At 42.6% G+C, this 15,323-nt stretch overlaps 1 protein-coding gene across 1 annotated transcript in view; it reads right to left on the reverse strand.

The window, feature by feature from the left end:
- The window catches only part of LOC138623332 (cytohesin-3), a 37,718-nt gene extending 23,241 nt beyond the window's left edge, over nt 1–14,477 (reverse strand). Inside the window, exon 1 of the mRNA XM_069702797.1 lies at nt 14,110–14,477. Within this exon, the coding sequence (XP_069558898.1) occupies nt 14,110–14,128 (19 nt within the window). The 5' untranslated portion in view covers nt 14,129–14,477. The remainder of the gene's footprint in view (nt 1–14,109) is intronic.
- Nucleotides 14,478–15,323: the final 846 nt, after the last annotated feature.

Here is a 15,323-nt window from a genome sequence, read left to right on the forward strand (position 1 = left end):
GTTTTCTTTGTTCTGTTGATTTATTACAGAATAAAAACCAATTATTAACAATTGGTGCATAGTGCTCACAGGTTAGTGTCTTCCTGTCTACTTGATCTGGTTTCAGGCTCATTATTTCCAACCTTAGATTTGTATGTATGACTGTGACCATTCAACATTATAAGGAAAGACACGGGTTCACTCAGAATAAGCGATGAAGTGTCCTTTTATAAAGAACAGAGCTTTACGATGTCGATGCAAGATGGACACATAGGAAGAATCACTGGGAATACATAGAATGCACAGAATATTTTGTCAATTAATGAATACAAATTACTGCCACACTTACAGCATAATGTTAACATCGCTGTGCCTGCCATAAGCTAATATTGGCCCCTATATCCTGTAAGCCTGGAAAAGTTATCAGTGTAGATCTAATGACAACATATGATATGCAGGAGGCATATCACGCTTACCTTCCTACCTTATTGTATTAACATGCTTATATTTGCTTACCACTAAACACAGTCTGATGTTGCTGTGTTGGGAGCCATCTTGCTGTGATGAAAATGTAGCAACAGAAACAACAACCTCCCATATGTCTGGTCAGGAGTAACTAAACCTGTTAAGTCTGAGTTTGCAAACATCTGATGAGAAAGAAAAACACTGCTGTCTTTGGATTTGACACTTGTGACCTGCAAAATATCACATGTATGAACCCTCATTCTTGACGAATGTGGAAACATTTAAAATTGTCAGGCTTGTATATGTAAAATGTTTTACCAGAAGGCCCTACTGAATGCAAAAGAAAAGAAAAGATTTCTTTCTGCTGTTAGTTCGTCTTACAGAAATGACTGAATGTTTGCAGAGTCTGCAGCAGTCACTTGTTGTTGGCTCTCATCTCAGAGGACACAGCCAAAACATTCCCTTCATGAAAATTAGATTACAATGGAAAATCAAAGGTTACATCAAACACAACACGGCCGTTTGATTCTTCAAAGCCTCAAAGACCCTATAACACAATCGCTTGAAGCAAGACAGTCTCTTCACAGAACTCACTAGTCACAGTCACTTATTCATGAACAAGTACTGTGTTTGCCAAATTTCACACCGAAGTTTTCTCTTCTTTTTGTATTGGAAAAACAGTATTTGATTAGTTTATTTTTGGGCCATCGTATGTTAAGATTCTCAATTTGTTTGGGTGGATTTGGCAATAAGATCACTTGTTCTTTATCTTTGCTAAATTATCATTCATTATGATTATTGATCTTACCTTGTGCTGCGTTTCCATTGTCAAGAACTGGATTATTCCTACTGAACGCGTGTTTTTACTGAAAGTGATTTACACTGCTTTGCAGGTATTTCAACTGATAACAATCAGGCCATCAATCTGTCAACTGCAGAACGACAGAAACATTTTCTTATCTTATCACACAGTCTACTTCTGCTTTTTTTTAACCGAGAGAGAAAGGAAATTTGAAAGAAACATGGTGATCTTGACAGCTTGACAGTTATAGCATAGGCACAGTATGCTTGAGATTAACTGAATTGCAGCGTTGCTTGTTCTTTTCCGCTTCGTTGTACATAATGGTCTTCATAATCTCCCACCCTGTCGAGACAAGACTTTTCCTAATTGACCAAAGAGTCAACTGTTACACAACAACGCCAACACCCAAGTCAAGAGGCCTGCACGCATGGGGCCAAACTAAGCCCCAAAGAATCTGCCGGGTGTAGAGTCGGATCTGTCGAAATGAGTTGAGTGCTTTATTAATCAGCACGCAATCACCGTCCACCAAACATGACGTTTACAGGACCTTACCTCTGGACAAGTTTACGACACAAAAAAGACTAAGAACGTTACAAAAAAACCTAAGGTCCTAATAGTACGGCTGGTAAAGTGCACACGGCTTATTCTGCCGCAGAGGGGCACTCAGATCACAATATGTACATGAAAGCAAACTGAATGAAAAACATCACACTGTGCTGGAACTACAAACTTCAAAAGCACATTTTGTGGACCCAAAGTGGCAAATCTGGACCCAGCGACCGACAACTCCTAATTAAATCTGCAATTGGCAGTGTTAATTTCAGCTGAATAAAATTAATGGTCGCCGTTTATAAATGAAAAGACTAGCTGTCTCTGCCTCCCACTCTCTGAAATCAAGAGTCCATTATTTAAAAAACTATCAAGACTCTCAGGTGATTAAGCTGGTATTATATTGTAGCTGCTGCGCAAGAATGAGATGCTCAACATTTGTAGCAACAGTAACTAAGGGGCGGGGCAAAGTAAACAAACACACCTTGTGGTATGAAGTCCCACTTTAACCAGATGTAGGGTGCGTTTGAATAGTCCAAAAAAATTACCTCCTAACTCCTTTCCTAAGCTCTATTCCTGGACCCCATGGGAAAACATCATGAGGTCAAGGAAAGATGAGGAGAATTCATAAGGATTTAGGAAAAGAGAACCGCCGTGTTCAGAGAATCCGAATCTACTAAAAAAGGGCATTTTAGAGACTTTGTCCCGTGTGTATCACCGTGTTGTTTCATGCAGACTGTATAAACATCTTCATTCATAAAATCACAAAGCACAATAACAGGCTCCAAATAAATTAATAAACTTAATCAGCTCAGACCTGCTGAGTGTGCAGCTGATAATCATTTTATTAATCCAGTTCATCTATGATTCCCTAAACAATGACATGTGTTCATGTAAAATTGGTACAGATACTCAAAGTAGGCTACAATAACATGATTTTATTGTTGCTGGGCTACTTATTTCCACATTTGGGGGGTTAGTCTACGTTATTGATCAGAGAGGTCACGTTAGTTATGGGAGCGCATCTATACACACAATAATACACTACATACATCCTGCTGTGAGACTGAAACAGGAATCTCTGTAATAAAACACTGACATGACGGTAAAATGTCAGAGTTTAGTAAACAGATCAGACTTTTATAAACTGTAAAATAAAAATATCCCGACAGCTGTCATTAATACTGTCATTAATTAGGATGGATGCTGTGAATCAATAATTTACCTGCAGCTGATGAACTGCGACTTTGTGAGACAACTCACGTATCTGATGGGAAATATGTTGCTTCATATTGTAATTTAGCCTCCCATCAGATCCATCTGCTTTCTGTGTCGGGCAGATTCATTAATGAAATTACCGATGTTGTTCCTCGTGTGCAAATGCGCACAACTCTGTCTGTGGAGACACTCGTATGGATCCTGCTGCTGAAGCTATGAAGATACAGGTCGGCCTGTTTAATAAACTGAGAGGAAAAACTCCTTCAAACAGGTGGATGCAACAAATTAAACTTCTGTTTGTAAAAATTTTAAATATTAGAGCAACCAAGCGGTGAGAGAGCAACGTGAAAAAGGCTGAACTGTACATGCAAGGTGTTCCGTGATTTCAGGATGATCTGTGAGAACCTTCCACAACTAAAGCCAGCAAACTAATATTTTTGATGCGTCGCATTAAATGTTGCAGCTGCAAGGAATTGTGGGACGCCGTTGTCTCCTATCCTTCCACATAGGATGGTGCGGTGTATCAGATGCTAAAGGAAGCATTGGAGCTCCTTTCCTACGCATTTTGAGAATTCGAACAGCCCTTAATATGGCTGCCACCTATTTACTTCCGGGTCACTTCACTCACTTAGAAACCTTCCTAAACAAATTGGACTATTTGAACGCACCCGTAGTCTGAGTTGTAGCCCCAATTTAATAAATAGAAATCAGGTCTTGAGTAAACCTGGCCACTCTGCTGCAAAGTTGTTTACTCTGTCAGGACATACAATTCCTCCAAAAAACCCACAATCCTCAATGAGTCACTCAGGAAATAACTGTAGTATCACACGGTGCCGACAGTCTGATATGAGCCTGAACAGATGAACAGAACGTGCACGTGTTTGAGAGACAAAGACAACGGAGGAGGCAGCAGCGCGTTTATATTGGGTCCAGGCCTAAAATCTGGAGAGGAGTATATTGCAGGGATTCATGATAGACAGAGAGAGAAAGAAAGTGAGAGGCAGACAGAAAACCGAAGAGACACTTCAGCAGCCAAGTAAGACTCCATTTCCACTTTTGTTGTTCCAAGCCAGCAGGAAGGAGAAGAGGCGGATGAGGAGGAGGAGGAGAGAAAGAGAAAGAGTTCATAACGGAGTTAAAACCTGAGCCAGGATTTCTTTATTACACAAAATATGTGGGTGGTTCGGGTCAGACGATCAATTATTTCCAGGGTTTGGGTAAAGAGGTTTTCCAGATTCCGAGCTTCTGCACAGAAGAATGCTTTATTTAACCTCTTAACTCAAATCTCACGAGTTCAGTCCTGATTAGAAGTAAACACTTCTGCTTCTTGCATCATCTCCAGAGGAGCCACTGCTCGTTTTTCATACACTGGCAGATGAAAGTCAGATAAAAACATCTGGGAGGACTGTGTTAGTATTGCCCATGTGGCCTCAGCCGGTAACCTTAATTCAACCCTGTCTCTTCTCTATAAATTGCTAATACTGCTGTTCGTGTAAACATAGTTGTTTTAATTGGATTATGTTAACTTGCAATGTTTTTTGCTGTCAAAGTTATGTTCTTATACAAAAGTCACACAGGTAATCGGTATGGAAGACGGTGGCACAAAACACAAACCTTTGACACCAGTTTTAAGATTATATTTCAATTTTTTTTTATTAAAGTTAAGTGGTCATGGGCTGATATTGAGTGAAAACACATGTAGATCAAATTTCCCGTTAGGTCAGTGAAAACCTCAATTCTGGTGCTATTACATGTCTGTAGTAAAGTTTCAAGGACTAAAATTGAAGTGAGGATCCTTCCAAATATGTCGCCATGAATAGATATTTAAAAACTTGTTTCTACATGCTTCCAGGTGGTTTAAAGGAGGGTAACAGACATAATCAGTATTTCATTAAATATTTCAGCATGAAATTCCTCATATAATCCCCTGTATATATTTAAAGTCATATCAGGAGAGTACAGGAGGAAACTGATGTGAAAGAGATATGAAAATAGCGACGGGGCAGACAGGTCAGGGCTGGACAGAATACAGGATCACAGTCCTGCACTTCCTCTTGTTTTCCTGTCACACATTTGATGATCATCTGTTCTCATCTCACCGAAAGCGTCCAAATTGGTTTCCTCTTCCTTTAAAGACTGACAGGTGCTGGAAACCAATGTTTTGCCAAGAAACTACAGGCAAATGTACAGCCACCTGACAGCTTGCGGCATGCATGAAAACTGCACATCTCCTGGGAGTTTCAACAATGGAGAGCTGCTGATGTTTTCAATATCACTGACTGATGCTGCCACGAGGGAAAAGCAATAATTACTCATTACTGCTTCACTTTAGGTATCAGGCATGTCCATTTATGAGGAGAATGATGGTGTGTTTGCATCATGTCCCTCTGGCCACACCACATTATCAAGAGATGATGACGAAAATAGCAAAAAGCTTTTTTAAGGCCGCATGAAGTGCAGGTACTCGCTGATGATGACAGAAATTCAACGTGACAAAGGTCAACAAGGGGATTAAATACATGTGAGGGAACCTGTGCCCGAGAGCCACAGTAAATCACTCGCCCAGAGAGATAATCCCCCCCCCCCCCAGGGCCACTTTGTGTGTGTGTGTGTGTGTGTGTGTGTGTGTGTGTGTGTGTGTGTGTGTGTGTGTGTGTGTGTGTGTGTGTGTTTTAGTGGTCATGACCCCCTCAAAGCCACACCTTATTATCAATCAAACACAGTCATCATCTGTTGGAGAGATGACATTGATGCTTCACGAGTTATGTGTTGTGGGTGTGAGAATGTGAACAAGGAGAGAAAGTGTGTGTGCGTGTGTTTATGGCAGCAGCAGGGTGAGTGAAAGCAGCTCAAGTGCGGCCATGAGTGGAGCTGCTGTTGTCCCTGTAGAAACACCCGGCCGTCAGTGCCCTTGTGGACTTTTCCGGTGCACGTCACCCTGACCTGCTTCGTGAAGACCATACGTTTTATATTTCACAGTCTTCACTACAGCAACAATAGCTGTCGTATCACGGGAAAACAATTTAACAACTCACGGGTCAGGGCAAAGGAGAAGAGACTTAAAATTAGGAGTGAGAAGCAGAAAATCCTGGTGACACACCATACTTTAAATCACATGACAGACTGGGTCAAGAATGGAAACCACCTCTCTTCTTCCAGGGCTGCCTTTTTGTTATGATTAAATCCTCTGTGTGTGTGTGTGTGTGTGTGTGTGTGTGTGTGTGTGTGTGTGTGTGTGTGTGTGTGTGCGTGCGTGCGTGCGTGCGTGTGTGTGTTTTCCAGCACTCCAGTAGGGAAGTGACAGCAAGCGGCCCGAGCCCCTGACCTATAATCCACTAACTGTCATCCATATCCCTCCCCACTTGATCTCCTCCATTTGTCTACGCATGGAGCCTCACAGCCCACACTAATCCTCAGTGTGAGAATGCGTGCAGACAATATAAAGAGATGTACACACTCAGAGTCATGCATACACAGTTATATATACACATGTGGCTCCACAAGTGAGAGGCATGAGAAGCAGAGAAGGATGAGGTATACACAGCTGGGCTGAGGCTTGCACCACTAACCTACTTCTGCAGCATCCGCCTCCCTATCAGTCTCTCTTTGAATCTGTGTCACTGCTGCACGTCTCCATCTCCCTCACCTAAACATATACAAACCGACTTACTGTACCAACACAACACCAACACACAGATACACACACACACACACACACACTGGCAGGTTGCTCAAGACACGGTGTGTCACATGGTCATCCCACTGTGCTCTTTGCAGCCTTCCTCTGTGACAAACAGAGCACTGCTGCCATTCTAAATCGCACAGATCCGATGACAGGGGGAACGTGGAAGCAAAGACAACATGACTGCAACAACCTCAGCCTTCTCTCCGCAGCACCGGCGGTGCAGTCACAGCTCATCCTCTCTCCCGATGAAAGGAGAATGAATTTTGCATGATGCAACAGTATCTCCCAGCAAAAAATGAGTGGGGGGGTAGTAGGTGGAAACATGCACATTTTTGCAACAAAAAAAAAAAACAGCTACAGCAAAGAATTGGGATTTTTGGTAGTAGTTTACTGACACATTGACCCCTTGAGTAAGTCACTGAGCGTTACAAATGTCTTCTTAAAAGCTGGGCTGGTATTGGAGTGGCAGTGCCACAAGCCCCAGGGGCAAGACAAGAGGGCTGTAAGAGGCTGGAGGCCGGCCAGACACACACACACACACACACACACACACACACACACACACACACACACACACACACACACACACACACACACACACACACACACACTCACACACTGGACCAAGTGTACAGTGGACTACAGAGCTGAAAGCACTGGTCTTTGATTGTTTGTTTTTGCTCATCCAGTAGCGCACAAGGAAGAAGCATCAGGTCGATGGAGTTGACAGGGTTTGCTAGATTTGCACTAAACTAAACCCTCTTTGTAACAATGCACAAGTAAATCCAACCATAAAAGACATTATGGTATTTCCAATTTCAAACAACTGTCAATGAACACTGTGGAGGCTACACAAAATCAAAATTTGGAATAAACAGTATTCTGGAAAAGGCAAAAACAATTACGATCATGATTCACTCTCATGTTTGTTTTTTTAATATACATGTTCAGTGCACTCATTTCACTGACATTTACCTCCTATACATTGTATTTGTGCTACAGCCATATGTTGCTGGCTCTAGATCTGAAGGTCCACAAAGATGAAAATACTAAAAAAGAAAACAATAGCAGTTCAACCTCTAGCTGCAGACACGCAAGAAGATGGGTGAAAAATGGAGATTCAGTGGAACAAAGGCAGACAGAGATGTTAAACAAGGCGTAAATCATCAGGCGAGCTAAAAAAAATTAAAAAAAAAAAAGAGTCAAAACTGATCAATGCATTAAATGGGAAAACCAGATGGAGATTTGGAGGGTAACAATCAGATGTTTGAAGTTTTCTCCAAGAAATATGCAGCATTTGTTGTTAGAAACTGGAATCTGTCTGTCCGTCTTAAAAATAATGGCTGCAGATGGTATTAGGAGACTAAAATATACACACCACTGCACAGTCTGCTGTGTTTCCACAGTGTGGAGGATTGGACCTGCCGGCAGTCAGAGGGGGGATACACCTTTTTCCTGCATCTTCAGCAGGTCAAACAATCTGTGCACGCTTACGTAATTGTTCCAACCCTCCGTTTTCCTGTCCACTCTGGTCAGCCTTCTCTTCCCTTTCCGACAGACCTGAACCCCCACTCCCACCCCCGACACACACACACACACACACACCGTCCCCCCTCCACACGCATGCACGCACACACACACACACACACACACACACACACATGTCCAGACTCCCACTTAGGCCCAAGTGGAGCAGGACGTTCTTTGCCTGAAATTCACTTCAGCACATGACTTCTGGGAGCTTCGGCATGCTCTGATTTCTCTTTCCAAAGAGGAGAAAGAAAAAAAAGAAGCTTGATTTGCCTCAAATCTCCCCTGTACGAGCCCCTTGATGGTCCTAATGCTACAAAGACAGATCCCAATCTGTGACTACGTTGAGCAGCGGACCTTCACTGCACAACGCTGTGTGGTGGATGAAGAGGAAACTGGATACTTCCTTAAAACCCCCTGGCCGTTCTTTTCCTCCAGACAAAAATTAAATCTTGCCATCAGCAATCACAGCCACTTATGTAACTTAAAAAACAGGTTTGAAGTACGTGCCTGTTTTTTAAGGCAGAGTGGAGGTCCAAGAGGATTTATGGACACGACTCATGTTCACTTGAAACTTAACTCTTATTGATGCAGTAGCTCATGTGCTGGAGCAGACTAAATCCAAAAAGTTAATTTCCATATGGGTCAGTCTGTCTTAAAGTCTCTTAAACCCCTGAGGGAATGTCATGGGTAAATATAATGTGCTATCTGATATTGTGGAAGGACAAACTCCACAAGAGCCCTCTGTGTTTGCCGACCTCTTGGTCAAAGATGAAACACGCACACTTTAGTCTATGAGCCTCATACAAAACCCAGACCTTTTTCTTTTTTTTTCATCTCTCCATCGACTTCTTGAGGCGGTTACTGAGCCATGGTTGAGTTTCACTGCTTGTGCATGACCGGCAGTGTGAAAGCAGTGAGGAGCGCACAGCAGTCAAAACACACACTCTTTAGCAGAGGTGAGTCACACTGGTGGGAGTGGAACAGTCTGTGGAAGAGGGATTTTTCCTTTAATATACTTATATATTATCATACTACTATCTATAGATGCAGAAGAAATATCAGCACACCCTAACGTCATATTCTAAAACACACAAACTCATACAAACAGGATAATCCGTGTCCCTGCCAAAACTAAGAGGTAATATAAATGTGGCCTCCCCAACTAACTGCACTCAATCCCTTCAGAAATTCTTTAAGCTATTAAATTAATTTGTTAAAAGAAAAGTTCAACATTTTGGGAAACACGTTTTTGATACCACACTTATATCTGGATGCTAACTATGAAGGTACCGACTGCTCAGCTTCGCTACGCTGGAAGGATCTAAAAAAAAGATTACTACCTGTCGGTGCTAAGAGCATTTCAGAAACTGAAAATGAGCAATAACACAAGTTATACATTTTATAAAAAGGTACAGCTGGCTGTACACCACCTTGGGCCCCACATGTTTTGTGCACAACTCTCTAAAATGTTTAGCTCTGGGCCTCTACTACACGCCCCACTGCTGCTCCCTGACATCCTGCAGGGCCCTCAGCTTGTTCACCGGCACACAGTCAGCATACAGACCCTTACTGCATGCCCGCCTGCTTCCCTGCTGGAACCTCCTCAGGCTTGAAGTAAACATCCCTGGTCTATCAATTTCCGCAGAGCCACAGTTCTCTAGATATCAACTGCACAGGTGAACCAGGTGACCCCTCACAAAAGAGTTTAAATATGGGCAGGGAAGAATCAACCTGGATACCATGAAGTTTAATGAAGGCTTAAGGATGTTCCTCTTTCAGCCACTTCGTGAGCCACAGGGTGTGGGTGCTGGGGAAAAATACAACAGCTGCAAATCCACTCCCAAGATCCAAAACTCAAATCCTAAACATAGCCGGAAGCTGCTGCACTGTCCTGCAGCCGGCAGATGAATGACTCAGAGATCTCAAAGCCCAGCTCTTCGTGTGCGTCCCTCACTGCAGTGTACCACAACACCACAGACCACACGCCGAAACACACATTCACACACTGAACTGCCAAGTTTTAAATGTCTGGCTTTCACAGTGTCTAAACAGAGCGGTCTTTGGCCAAAATCAGGAGCCATCACAAGGCGTGTTGTAAAGCCACTGTCCAGCCCTGATCCAAACCATACGGGCGTCACTCATGTAGTTTGCAATGTATACGGCTCACCAACTAAAAAAAAAAAACTGTACACTGAAGCAGAGCTGTACATTTGATGGCCTGTCAAAGTCAGTCATGTGAAACTAGAAAGTGTTACAGTAAGCTACACTGTCTGCTCAGTCAGACAGGCTTCACCGTAGCAAAGCTTTGTGGGCTCTTGTTGGTCCTTTGTCCATTGAGCGAGTATTGTGGCACAAGGCATTGTATTGTTGAATCTCATGCGTGTCAGATGGATTACTATAGACCCGTTCGCTATAAGCCTTGTGCAGCACAGCCAACTGTGCAAAGACGAGTCTACATTCTTCAATGAGACAGCATAAAAATAAATGTTATCAAAAAAAAACTAAACAACAGACGCAGGAAACATAACAGGGGGAAGACGGCAAAAGGAAAGAAAGGCCTACAGATGCAAACTCTCACTGATGTTTCACAGGTAGGGCCACAGTTGTCATCTCAGTTTAGCATGTTAGCGTGCTAAAAAACTGCAAATTAGAACCAAACAGAAAGTACAGCTGAGACTAGGGTTGTGACAAACAATTATTTTTTATTATTGATACATCTGTTGATTATTTTCTAAATGAATCGATAAACAGGTTGGTCTTTAAAATATCAGTAAGTGGCGAACAAAGCCCAAGGTGCAGCCTAAAATCTCTTGTACCAACCAACAGCACACAACCAAAATCATTGAGAACTAAAGGAACCAGAAAATACTCACATTTAAGAAGCTTGAATCAGAGAATTTAAAAAAAAAAATGTCATTAAAAAAAATGACAATTAATTTATAATCAAAATAGCTGCCAATTCATTTCCTGTTCGATTGCCGCGCTAACTTAAATTGATGGGAATGTCATTAGTTGTGGTTATAAACCAAAGCACTAATTTGGACAAAAATTTGATTTGATGGTGGCACTCGATAAAAGTCAGAAGATACCTAAAGTGATCATAATTCATTCTAAGGAGGAGGTGAATGTGTGTAAAAAAAAAAAAAAAAGTAAAATAAAATCTTAGTCCCAATAAGAAGTATGGCCTGGTTTGATACAGTAGATGGTCATGGGTGGCCAGACACCCCTGGCTGCTCAGTGAGTTAATTATGACAAAACGGAAGCAATTTTTCCCAAAAGAAACTCCTGTAATACACTGGAGAATTGATTCAGTAAGAATATCTAGTCCACTGCCACGCTCCCTCGCCATCTTTTACTGGCGGCCCTCCATACTTTTTTGGCCATTTCCCAACTTTGCCCTGGCACTTCATCCCATCCCATCCCATCCCTTTCCCCCTCCACCCCCCACCCCCTCTCACGCTGTCATTCCCTTTCAGACAGCTCACCATTGCTGCTACTACGATGTCTAACTCTCACTCTTTGTGGTCACGTTTGCTTTTTCATCCTCGCTCTGTCATCCTCTCTGACACCTCGCTATCTCATTACGTCTGCCACCTTTCAATCCTCCTTCTCGCTCGACTTGTGGCCCGGGAAAGTGACGTGTGCGTGTCTATTTCTTAGGAACAGCAGTCAGATATTGAACTGTGTCGACCAACCTACCACCTATCCGCCACATCACGCTTAGTAGCTTCATGCCTGTAATCCCAACCAGCACGACTGCCCATCCTCTACTTTGTTCTGTTGCCCCAACAGCGCCCAACTCTGCTGTGAGCCCGTGTGCGTGCGTGCGTGTGTGTGTGTGCAGGTGCTAACTTGTTCAAATATAAAGAAGCAAATTCATTCTACGGCCACAACTTGTTGTTCCCAACACAAAACGATGCACGAGAGCTCTGCAGACTTACTTTCCTGTAGCATCCAGGACACTATTTATTACAGGCTAGAGGACAGACTGTGGTACACTTATCATTCTAGGTCATGACCCATTCATTCATATATCTATCCTCAGCAAAAAGTGCCAAGAGGGGAAAAGAAGAAATTTAATTTGTGTGAGTGTCAGCGTGCAGCCGCCATGAATGTGTGTGTGTGTTGTGTGTGTGTGTGTGTGTGTGTGTGTGTGTGTGTGTGTGTGTGTGTGTGTGTGTGTGTGTGTGTGTGTGTGTGTGTGTGTGTGTGTGTGTGTGTGTGTGTGTGTGTGTGTGTGTGTGTGTGTGTGTGTGTGTTTATACGCTCCTGGCTGCTGTCAGCCATCCCTGCTCGGCATCGCAGTGCCATATGTCTGTCTGTGGGGCTGTGCTGACGTGTGCCACCGCTGGAGGCCAGACCGGCCGAACAGAGCACAATGACAGCTTTATGCCCGGGTGCCTTGCATGCAGCACTCCAGCAATTAGTCACATCCTGCAGTTCTGCGAGTAGTGGGACAGAATACCACTGACTAACAATCTTTACAATCTTGAGAAAAAAAAAACTGCGGGTGTTTTTTTTTTTTTTCCGTTTATGATTAACAGCCTGAGCAGAGTTTTCTGGACCTGGGGTGGGACCAGAGGGGTGTCGTACGTCCCCCTGGAATCTGATTGGCCCAGTCTACCCAAGTCAGAGGGTGGCTTGTTAGTATCATGGATGAATTACTGTACAGGCCTACTGGCTACAGACCCAGTGTCCTTTGGACCAGAACCTCAATAATAAAAAATAAAAAATTAAAAACACGAAGAGATGCAGACAATTACAAACTGTTTGTAATTGTGTTGTGTCTCCTTTAGTTTGGGTATCTTAAAGACCTTTTCACAGCAAACAACTTGACTTGTCACAGTCGGGAAAGCACAGATGTATTAATGATGACAACATTCCACTTACAGGACTTCCTGCTTTTGTACATGCTGGTTTACATGTCGTGGCTTACTGGCACACTTAGTTAAGCTGTCATTAATACACCTGTGCTTTCCCTACTGTGACAAGTCTAAAAGATTCCTGTTAAACAAGAGCCTTTACATGTCTGTGCCCTTGCCTGCCTGTGGGCTATTTTGAGTTAAAAAGCTATTATTTATTGACATACGTTCCTCACAGAATATCTTGCAATGTGACTCCGTCAACACATTTCTACTCTTCTTACAATGTGCCACCTCTCTTTTAAACTGGGTCCTGGTCTGCCCTCCCATTCAAAAGTTTCTAAACTCGCCCCTGTGCTGAACTATGAGTGTAGGCAGTATGCAGGCTGGTGTCGAGTGTTCGCGATACACCCATGACCAACACACTCTTTAAACATGCTCATCTTTTGCCATGAGTCAATAAATGAATCCATGTGTCAGTGCTTGCCTGACCGTGGCAAGACCTGTTGGGCCACAGTGACACCACAGCCCAATGCTGACAAAGGCTTAGATAAACACAAGTCTACTGGCTGCAGCACTAAAACAGTGATGATTTGTCAGTCATCCAGTCCACTCAAGCCTGACAACCTTTTAGAGTCTGAGGCACCAACCTCAGTGTTGGTGAACCTTTCTACCTTAAATCCACCCAGCACGGAGGAAATTGAACTGCAGCTGGTACCAACATTAGTCAGGAGGTTGCAGCCCATTTAACAGACAACTTCATGTCAGTAGGCAGATCAGTGTTGCTTCATGTGTTTGGTATAAATCTAACTGCGTGTCAAGTCTAACATGACTTAAATTAGGGATACAAAAAAAAAATCAATGTCCACAGACTATTATTTTGATTATTAATAATAATATTAGGGTTTTTTGTTGTTATTATTTTTGCACAGACACAGAGGCACATGTCTTCTGACAGTACTGAAATAGCTTCAAATGAGCCGTATGAACGCCGAATTGCACTGAATGAATCATACCTTGGTTGTCCTCGTCCATGACTGCAGCCAATGAATCAAGATCTCCCCCCCCAAAAAAAAAAAATCGGTCACAGAAACTTCCGTCGTGCGAATAAGCTTCTAATTTATTGCAAATGCACGTCCCAATTTCCAGGACGCATTTGGCACACAGGTTGTCTCACGGGCAGCGTCTTCTTTCAGGGAATGTTGTGGCCATTTATGCCTCACAGTCGCGCCTCAGCCCCGTCAGTCAGTGAGCGCAGTGTGTTTGTGGCGGCGGCAGCAGCAGCTCGTCTTCTAGCCCACAGTGACCGAGCGTGTTATCGTTATCCTTCCAAATGCGCCTTCACTCCACTAGTATCTGGAGAGCCGTTTGCATGGCTGCATCAAGTTAGCCAGCACGCAAAAAAAAAAAAAAAAAAAAAAAAAAAAAATTACAGCCGGAAGTAAGGTTAATTTATTATCAAAATAAAAGAGTTGTGCTCAGTTAATGCTGTGGCGCAGGCATCGTCATGCAGTCTAATTTTATTTTTGAAATCCTAACCGGAAGTTCTTCGTCTAATGATTGTGTACATGTGCAGTAGGTGTTAATTCATCTCAACTCCTCCACACAGCCCGTGCTGCTTTCATCACTGATCAACTCTCACGTGACTCCAAGCAGTAGTGAGATTATACCCAGCTAATATAACCTATCAATAATATTTGTATTGATTACTTGACATGTTTTAATTAGAATGTGACATTTGGCTAAATAAGTTGGGACTTCATTAGGCTACGATCAGTTGTTTCCACTTTTTTTAGAGAATTGCTTGGAAAATATCAAACTGAACCACAGGCAGAATTATTTCTAAATACACTTTGTGTTGGGAAGTAGCCTCACTAAGTTGAGTATTGCACTTGAATACAGTTTTGAAATTTTGCTTGCATAATTTAATTTGTAAGGTAGCCTACTGGCTTTCTTTACTCTGCTACATTTCACAGGCAAATATTGTGCTCTTTACGCCACAGTATTTATTGAAGAGTTATAGTTACACGCTAATGTTCATATTCATATTGTTAACTATGATGCCTTATTATAGATAAACCTATCCAGCAGTATGTAAGAAAGAAATTAGCGCCAACTTTTAGAAGGCTAAATGTTGCAAGTAATTTTTTTATCTTTGCTACTTCAAGTGTATTTTGATGCCACTTATGTGCTTATAGGCTTTCTTCAAACTTTAAATATACCACTTTTA

The sequence above is a fragment of the Brachyistius frenatus genome, unplaced genomic scaffold, assembly GCF_029030835.1.
Source record: "Brachyistius frenatus isolate BFR_SWC_R1_liver_20210118 unplaced genomic scaffold, ASM2903083v1 Contig_43, whole genome shotgun sequence".
NCBI lineage: Eukaryota > Metazoa > Chordata > Actinopteri > Embiotocidae > Brachyistius > Brachyistius frenatus.